At 32.2% G+C, this 10052-nt stretch overlaps 1 protein-coding gene across 1 annotated transcript; it reads right to left on the bottom strand.

Moving 5' to 3' along the window:
• Positions 1 to 2409: 2409 nt before the first annotated feature.
• Positions 2410 to 5785, bottom strand: LOC116132534 (cinnamoyl-CoA reductase 1-like). The gene is made up of 5 exons (XM_031418194.1): positions 5569 to 5785; positions 5323 to 5477; positions 4732 to 4917; positions 4015 to 4367; positions 2410 to 2850 (listed from the first exon to the last, which is right to left on the bottom strand). The coding sequence occupies exons 1-5, from the start codon at positions 5699 to 5701 to the stop codon at positions 2664 to 2666; spliced, it is 1014 nt and encodes a 337-aa protein (XP_031274054.1). The 5' UTR covers positions 5702 to 5785; the 3' UTR covers positions 2410 to 2663.
• Between the last annotated feature and the right edge of the window lie 4267 nt (positions 5786 to 10052).

The following is a 10052-nucleotide window of genomic DNA, read 5'->3' as shown; positions in this document are numbered from 1 at the left end:
TGTAAACCTATTTGGAAGTGTTTCTTTGTTAGGGTTTCTAGTTATTTGAGGGAGTTTTCTCCCAATTTGGATGGCTAGAGAATGTAGTAGAGTAGTAATTATAGTTGAGATTTTGCATGCACATGAATTGTTTGATGAAATGTATAAGAGAAGTATGAACATGAATTGTGAACCTTAATTCTTGCTACATTGCATATTGACATTTCTTAATTTCATTATTGAGCATAAACCATCCATGTGCCTTAATTGTGTATTGAGTTATAGCTTGAGAGAGAGTAGAGATTTTTGAGTATAAGTTACAGTATGAGTGTTAGTTTGAGAAAGAGTAGAGAAATTGAGTTTGAGCTACTCAAAGAATAGAGAGAAAGAGAGAGTGAGCACTAGAGACCAAAGAGAAAGTAGTGTTAAACAAGAGAATAGAGTAGGTTGTGTGATGGGGAACCTGTGAGTGAGGGTAGAGTATTCCCGCATGTATGGCGCATTGAGAGAGCGGCATGAGCATAGAGAGAGAAGTAGTGTAGCCCGCGAGAGTGCATACGGATGAGGACTATACCCGAGAGTACCCGAGAGAGAGCTATACACTCACATGGCCAAAGGTTCCGAATCCATGCATAACCGAGTCCGATCGGCTAGAATGAGTAGAAGTCATGGAGAGCGGGAACGAGTCCCGGCCGTGCCTCCGGTAAGATGAGGTCGTGACTTACTAAGAGAGAGTTAGTAGAAAAGAGTTACGAGAAAGAGAAAACAAAGATAGTATAAAAGAGAGTGTAAATGAGAATTGTAAGGAAAGAATTAGAGAGAGAGTTACGGGAATAGATGAGTAGAGGATTTACTTACTGAGCCTTAGTTGTGCTCATCCCGTTGTTTCTCTATGTTTTGCAGGATCTAGGTAAGGGTACAATCGGATGGGTGTCGGCAAGAGAAGGGATATGGCTACACTGTCCACCCTGTTATTGATGTTTTTGTACATGATACAACCTTTTGTATAAAGAATGTGTATGTTTAATAAAAGAAAATTTTGGGCCCAATTTTTATGCTTTCTTACATGTATTATTACTATATATATTTTTAAAAGAATATGAGTAGAATGGAGTCATTACACTTACCAATATATATATATATTTAATTTGTATATATAACACTATTCATTTTATCTATATATAAAAAATGGATTGAAATATTGTGACTTAATTTTTGATACTCCATTAGTGATAAGGTAAAGGTTTAAGATAGTTATATTTAATGCTATCTCATCACTATTGGATCAACGGAGATAAACGGTTCACTAAAAATATCAAATAATTAAGTCACAATATTCTAACCAATATATATATATATACACTTTTTTTATATACAAAATTTCTGTAAACAATCGATAAAGTGAATGAATAAGATAAAAAGTTAATAAATATTGATAAATATAAAAGAATGAAGTAAAAAGTTAACTAAGTAAAGTAATGTAACTAAAAATTCATTATAAAAAAGAACCTTGACAATTAATCATTGTTAATTTAAAACTTAAGCAACTTATTATCATAATTGTATTTGATGAACAGATGAGGTGCATCCCTTTTGTCAAAAGAGTCAATTGATTTGACTTAATTTGTTGAATCTCTATGATTAAGTTGATTGATCGATCTGATTGATTGATTAATTAATTAATTAGGTAAGAAAGCTAAGTTATAGATTGATGATAAATAAAATAATAATTAATGGTAGGTGAATAATAGACAATTAATATTACAAAATTACACTACATTAATTTATACATGCATGCTCAAGCGGAAAAGGTTGAAGTATAAACAACATAAATAATTATCAAGAAAATCAAGACAAGGAATTCTGGTCTAATTACAAGCCCTAATTAGGAAATATTACTTATAATTAAAATTAGAGAAAAAGCCTAGATTCCCTGACGTTTGATGTAATAACAGAAATCTCTCTAGTTAAGTTTCGAAAAAAAAAAAAATACTTAAGCCGCAAATGAATCGCTAGTTAACCCTTAAAATTTACACTATTATGAGTTAATGAATAATTACCGATTTACCTTTTTTTAATTCAACACTTTGAACTTAACAACAAAGAAATTTTTGTTATTGTACAAATCTTAGGGGGATTTTTTTCTCGAGGGCAATAATTTTTAACTCTATTAGTAGAGCTGTTATCGGGATAACTAATTTTCGTAAAATGGTTGATAAATAAATTTAAAAAAAAAAGAAAAAAAAACCTCCAATCATTTCAATTTCTTGAATTAGTTGCATACAACGACAAGCCCACATAATTAGAAAATTATGAAATCTTATTTTGAAAAATTTCTTAAAGGTTCTAAGAGTTTCTCTCTTCCAAAGAATCTGAAAATAGAGGTTAATCAATTTCTTTGTTGTCCAAATCAATTGAACTCTTGCCGAATAATCCAAATTTGAAAAACTAATCTCTTTGATTAGATTTGGTAGCAGTCGCAATCCATGTATACAAATTAAACAAGTGTATAAAGGAAAAAGAGGGGATTTACATTAACAATTTCAAACATGTGGGGTAATTTGATAATAAACTAAAATTATTTAATCCTATTAGAGGACGCATTGATACAATCACAAAGACGATATTTGTGGCAACAGCAAAAACACTTTTGTTTTATATATTAAACACTTTTGTTTTATATATTAAGACTGAATTGTAAGTGAATTATCTTCTTGCTGTGTAGGGACAGGAAGATGACCCTTCTCTTGCAGGCTCTTGACGGTGTCGTATAGACACTGCTTCACTGGTGTAAACTCCAACCCCAGGTCCTTGAGCTTTTGGTTCGAGAACTTGTAGGGTTTTGCTCTTGGGTTCTTCTCATCTGAACACCTGAAATAATCAATTCAAAATGTAAAATAAGCATAAAAAATGCTCCTCGACGCACGGACGAACTCAAGAATTAATGTTAGGAAGACAAGTTAAGTAATTTAATATAGAAAACTAAGCAAAATTAATGAATTTTTTCAATGGGGTTAGCAGCCCCCACTCACCCACAACATGGCGACCCCACTCAAAGAAAAAAAAGTTCATTAAATTTTGTTTTGATCATATTGTACTTGTATAAAAGTTTCTAGTTTTGACCTCACTCACTTAAATTTTTCACATGTAAGTTTTTTTTTTAATAATTTGATGTCCTAAAGTTAATAACTGATTAGTCTCTAGTAATCACCCTTATTAGAGATTGAGATGAATCAAACTCAAGATTTATTAAGTAATATACTCAAAAGTCTTAATTGACCATTCAACCATCCAAAACGGCTGTTTATGTAAGTAAAATTAATAACAATCCTACTCTCTTATTATTTTTCTTATAAATATGTTAAATTACTTAATTATCCCTTAACATTAATTCTTGAATTCGTCGTTACTTGTCTCAGCATCTAGTAGCAAAGTGTGAAGCACAAAGGGAAGACAATTAAAATAGGAAGTACTGAAGAGAGTCTTTAGGTACCCAACCCTAGTCTGGACAAAGACATTGGATTAGGTGAGGACCATTCAACCCTATTATCTTATTAATTTAATTTTCATTTCCTTTATTTTTCTGGTTATTTTGTCTCCATCTTTTAGGTGGGATTAGATTGCACCCTTTTTATATCTTTTACATATCAAAAGTTGGTATAACTGCTACACTACAGAAGAGAAGATAACATTATTTTCTTTTTCTTTTTCTTATTCAAAAAAAAAAATAAAAAAAAAAAAAAATTGCTTACCTCAACAGTTAACACTACTTAGCAGAGTCCCATAATATATTCCTTCTTTGTTTTAGGTTTCAATTACAGTGTTATTAGCTTACTCATATACTTTCAATTGAAAATATTGAGCGATGAGTTGACCTATTAGATCATCGTCAACCTCTCTAAAGAAAATTAATAAGCATTTATTTTTTTTAATTAATTAACATTGAGCTAGTTGATGACACTTCAAAAACAAATTCTTGTTTTTATATAATTTTTTGTAACTAATTAACATTAAGAAATGGAAAAAGAAACTTACTTGGTGGGGATGGGATATTCGGGGAAGAACTTGGAAAGAATCTCCACTACCTCGCCACGGTGGAGCACACTTTCGGCGCAGAGGTAACGGCCCGAGGCGGCGGGATTCTCGTAAACAAGAATGTGGGCAAGTGCTACATCCCTGACGTGCACATAGGCCTGAACAGAATTAGCATAAGTCTTTGCGGAGCCGGTTAAGTACTTCAAAACGTGAATAATGCTAGCATTGACTGTTGGTTGCAACAGTGGTCCTAGCACCAGAACCGGGTTCACCACCACCAGGTCCACCCCTTTCTCCTTCGCTTCCTCCCACGCCGCCTGCTCCGCCACCGCTTTTCCATAACAGTACCAGTTCTGATCAATACAAATTGGATAAGGTTGTTAAAGTAATATAAGCATAAACACAAACACCAACAACCTTCTCTCACAATCCTAATGTGACAGTTTATAATTGGTCAATTCACAATAGGTCACAAACTTTCTTTCACAATCCTGATGTGACACTTTGTAATTGGTCAGTTCACAATAGGTCTCACATAGGTCTCGCATGGGTCCTATTAATTAATTACAAACTGACCAATTATGAATTGTCATGGTTGTGTAAGAGGGTTGTTGATGTAGTAATACTCTTTTAATATACTTTATACTTGAAAAAATAAAAATAAAAAATATGATTTTCACGTATTGTTATGCTAAATATTAAACTAATTAATGATACCTTGGTGTTCTTGCAGAACTCAAGGTCGCTCCAGCAAGACTCATCAACCACAACATCAGGGCTCCGATTGGGGTCCATGTATACAGCACCAATCGAGGATGTGAACACTACACGCCGGACTTTGGCCTCGGCCGCCGCAACAATCACATTCTTAGTTCCAATCACCGCTGGCTCCACCATTTGTTCCTTGATCATTAAAGAAACCAAATCATATTTCCGTATCAGAAAAGCATAAAGCCAAATCCACTTTATAAACCAAACTATAATCTAAAAATATATATGGCAACATAAAATAAAAGAATAGTGCAATTAAAATTTAACAGACGGCGTAAAGTTAGTGGAATGAGATAAAATTTTAGGTGAACATGGAGAGTTCTCACCAACCGCAATAGGAGAAAAGAGTATCGTGGAACCCACAAGAAAATAAGTGGTTTCGTTTGTCAAAAAAAACAATCATGATAAGAAGTTAATATGTATTTTTTTTTTCAATTTAGGCTAATTACATATTCAATGTGTTTTTTTTTTTTCATTTTCTTGGCAACCAAACAGAAAAAAACAAACAAGTAAGAAAATAAAAAAGAATTAACTCACTGGATCATCTGTCACAGGCGAAGCAGAATGGAAAACTCCATCACACCCATTAATGGCATCTTTAAGACTCTCATAATCAAGAAGATCAGCTTTGCATAAAGTCAATCTTTCTTTTGCTCCTTCAAGCTCCCTCAAATGGCCATTCTTCGGATCATCTATATACATATTCATAACGGCACTCATGAACATAATAACACAATTTCTGAACAAGAAATTCACATACATGAAAATTAAGAAATTAATTACCAGGATTTCTGGCTGTTCCTTTAACATTGTACCCTCTTTCGAGGAGAAGCTTAACCATCCATGAAGCTATGAAGCCACCGGCGCCGGTGACACAAACAGTTTGGCCGGAAACTGGAGCGCTGTCAACCGGCATATTGGGATTGAGTGAGACAAAGAAGAATAAAAGAGAATTTTTGTTGAGAATGGGAAGCCAGTTGAGGTAAGAAAACAAAGATACTAGTGTTGCTATTTATAAGGAAAGAAAAGTTCACCCACTCACCTACCACGGGTAAGAATTTTAAGTAAATATGTGGGTTGGTGTTATTGTATTTAAATTTTGATCAGGATATTATAATTTAATTTTTTTACTTAATTTTTTTTACCTACATTATTATGATTTGAGTAATACTATATCAACAACCTTCTCTCATAAACTTGATGTGGTAGCTCACAATTGGTCAGTTCACAACGAGTCTCACATGAGTCCTGCATATATCCCATTAATTAATTACGAGTTGTTACGTCAAAGTTGTGAGAGAAAGTTTGTGAGAGAGGGTTATTGATGTAGTATTACTAATTATAGTATTCCAACCTTTTAAATTTGAATTCTTATAAAGTAATTAATACACACACACACACACACACACACATATATATATATATTACGATTTCATCATTTATATTTAAAATTTAAATTTCGTAAAGAGATCATTAAGAGTCTACTTTGTTTCTTTTTAATTTAAACCTACTTTTGCAATAAGTCTCTCCAAAAGATTTGCAAGTTTAAATAAATAATCTAAACATTATATGAAAAAGACTCCTCAATCTTCATTAATTTGAAAAGGGCTTTAATTAATATTCTTTCTTTTAAACGGACCTTCATAGTATAAAATAAAGAAAAAGGGAAATCAGAAGATAAAGTAATTAATTAATGACGAAATATTAAAGAATACGTATATACATGAGGCCAATACAAAAAAACATATGAACTCTTTGGAAGTCGCATTTGAGCCACAACTTTTTTGCAGGACCACCCCACTCATGTCTCTTGTTCTTTGACATGTTTCTCACGCTCTCATCATATAATCACAATAATAAATAAATAGCTCTTAAATGATTGAGTGGTTCGATAGAGACTTTTAAATGTACTATCCAAAAAGTTATGAGTTCGAGTTTCTCTTCGGTTTCTAATATAGATGGTCACTGAAACTCTTATTCGGCCGATGGTTTTAGGATCCTAGAGATTAGTTGAGGTTCATGTTCATGTAAGCTGGTCCAGATACCTCGAATCATAAAAAAATAAAAATAAATTATAGATTAAAAAAAAAAATTATGATTATGTTTGAAATATGTATCTTAAAACTTATTGGAAATAAGAAGTTTGAGAAAAGGGTAAAAAATTTGATTTTATTGCCCGCTTGATAAAATTGTGTAAAATTTTGTTGTAACTTTTAGCAAATTTCTTCAATAGATTAAAAGAAAATAAAAGGAAATAATAGATTAAATAAATGGTCTAAAGTCACCGAAAGGGAGGGATAGTGCTCACTGCTCAGCTCCATATATATATATATTTGGAAAAAAGTTTCTAAGATAAGATAATATAGAAGAATCCAGTAATTTATTATTAAAACAGATAAAAGGGAATTAAAATTAGGCCCAGTTTGAAGGGATATTAATGAAATTAGATTAGCCAACAAGCAACACATTTAACTGTATATTAATCAGTATTAAAAATTAATAAGAACAGGAAGTTCATTTAATATTTTCTTAATTAATAAAGAAAAGGCTATCTTTGCCATGAAAAATTCAAGGACAATGTGACAAAAATACTTAATTATTATTATGTTAGGAATATATTTGATTATGTGATTATATTATTCGCAAATCACAATATGTACATCTAAAATAAACATAAATTATTTAAATTTAAATACAAATCAAATAAAAAACCTTTCATTATATTTAATTTATCTGATTAATAATTAAGATATAAAATAATAAAAAAGTACATTTGTTAATGCTAATTGTAATTCTTTCTCTCTTAATTCATTCTCTTTCACAAATGTTTTGATGGCCGAACGACTTACGTATACCCAAGGTTTACCGAAACGATAAGTTAGTATCCAAAAGGTTTTGAAACGACAAATAGGTACCTTCCATCATATTCTGTTAATGATTTTCGTTTGATAATAGTGAAAAGACTAAAATGCCCTTGAAAGTTTAATATTTTAGTTTTTTATAAATTTAAAAATTTCTAAAAAACCCCCTAGGTTTGCTAATTTGACTAAATACCCTAATATATAAATTTTTTTATAAAATAACAAAAACACCCCCGCCACTTGCAATGCCAGATTCCGGCCACCAACGCCGGAATTTGGCTGAAAAATTGTAGATCTGACATTTTTGGGCCAGATCCGTGGCAAGATCCGTGGCTGATCTGGCCAGATCTACGGCCAGTTGCCCGGAAAATTGTGTTACGACACAGACCTTTGGGATCTGTGTCGTAACATGTCGATCTGGCATTTTCCGGCCATATCCGTGGAGGATCTGGCCGTAAAAGGCCAGATCTGGCCGTCAAGGCCAAAAAAGGCCACGACACAGATCCGACGGGTCTGTGTCGTAACACAATTTTCTGGCCAGATTCTGGCAGTGGTGGCCGGAATCTGGCATTGCGGGTGGTGGGGGTGTTTTTGTTATTTTATAAATTTTTTATATATTGGGGTATTTAGTCAAATTAGCAAACCTAGGGGTTTTTTTTAGAAATTTTTAAATTTATAAAAAAACTAAAATATTAAACTTTCAAGGGCATTTTAGTCTTTTCTCTATTATCAAACGAAAGTTACTAACAGAACATGACAGAAGGTACCTATTTGTCGTTTTAAAACTTTTTAGGTACTAATTATTGTTTCAATAAACCTTGGGTATATGTAAGTCGTTCTCCCATGTTTTGATTTTTAAAGTGGGCATTTAAATTTAAGAAAATTTATATTTTATGTTTTAAAAACTAAAAAGACGCCAGGTTGACGATGATTTGTGTCTTAAATTATTGGTTATTTTAATTGATTTACAGTATATGATATAAAATGATGACTGATTTCGTCAGATTATTCACACGTAAGGCTTCTTTACTATTTTACCAATGAACTAATGACAACTTACATGGACGTCCCTCACCTTTTCCACATTTAACTTAAATTCATCCCTATTCTTATTAAGATATGTCTAATCTTTGGTACGAAAGAAAATCTAAAACAATTTAGAATATATAAATTCGATTTAGAGACTAACTAATGTTAGAATTAGGTAACTTAGTTTATCCTAAAATTAAGAGTAAATGACTTTTTCTCACCCAAGGTTTGCCTTTATGACACTTTCCCACACATTTTTTTTTCTTTTCAAAATACCACTTTTTCACCCAAGGTTATATTTCGTTTACTATCTAAGATACACTTTTCGATTCAGCGGCCAACAGAGAGAAACCTCGGTCCACAGGCTATTGGGGCTTTTGAAGAGGGATGTCAATAAGTCTTTTGGTAGTTGAGATTAGTCGAAATCTGACTTGGGCCCGGCTACACGTTACACAAATCGTCCAATTGCCGGCGATTGGCGGAGTGACGGGAGCAAGGTTTGAGGGGTTTTAGTGAGTAGTGATTGGGAAAGAGAATTATGGTGGCATGGGGTTACAAAGATGCTTGAAGCCAGCGATTTGTAAGAATATAAACTTTGGGTGGGAAAATGGTATTTTGAAACTTTTTGGACGGGAAAGTATTATTAAGGCAAAACTTGGGTTGGAAAAAGTCGTTTACTCTAAAATGTTAGGATTAGGAAAAGAAATTTATCCTAAAATTAATCATACTCGTTATTCATGTGCGTTAAACTTAATGAATACTGAAAATAAAATGTTATTTTAATCTAATCATTCATATGAATTTGAGTTTCAGTTAATATTTTATTTATTTATGAAATGTTTCTTATGAACATTTGAGATTAGGGAAATTATTTAACATCAATTAATCAAGAATTGAAGTTCCCACCTTACCTAAATCCAATTTATGCAACTTAATTATTAAACAAAGGCAACTGGTAATGTTACTTGAAGTGTGGTTTTATAACTCTTAGTTTAACTAAAAGCAATTAAATATATCTAATTACACAAACCACACACGAGTAGAACATAATTAATACATTATAAACTTTAATGAACTATTTATAATTGAAACTGTAAGCAGATTAATTAAAGTTCATCGAGAGAGAACCGGTAAGGAGGTTTGCTGGCTTGAATTCTCCGGTGCTCAATTTAGTAAAGGAGTTGATCAACATGCTAGGATTTGGAGAGATATGAGAAAAAGTACACCAAAATTATAGAGAATGTTAAGAATAAGAGTTAATGATGCCAATTCACTTGAGGTTCGGATCACAATCATTTCTCGTCCCAAGATAGAAAGTGTTCACTTAAAGAAGTAACATTTAGGATGTGTTTGGTTCAATGTATGTTATATTAATGA

The sequence above is a fragment of the Pistacia vera genome, unplaced genomic scaffold, assembly GCF_008641045.1.
Source record: "Pistacia vera cultivar Batoury unplaced genomic scaffold, PisVer_v2 Contig255, whole genome shotgun sequence".
NCBI lineage: Eukaryota > Viridiplantae > Streptophyta > Magnoliopsida > Sapindales > Anacardiaceae > Pistacia > Pistacia vera.
The sequence above is the reverse complement of the archived record's forward strand: the minus strand, read 5'-3'. Positions and strand labels throughout refer to the sequence as shown.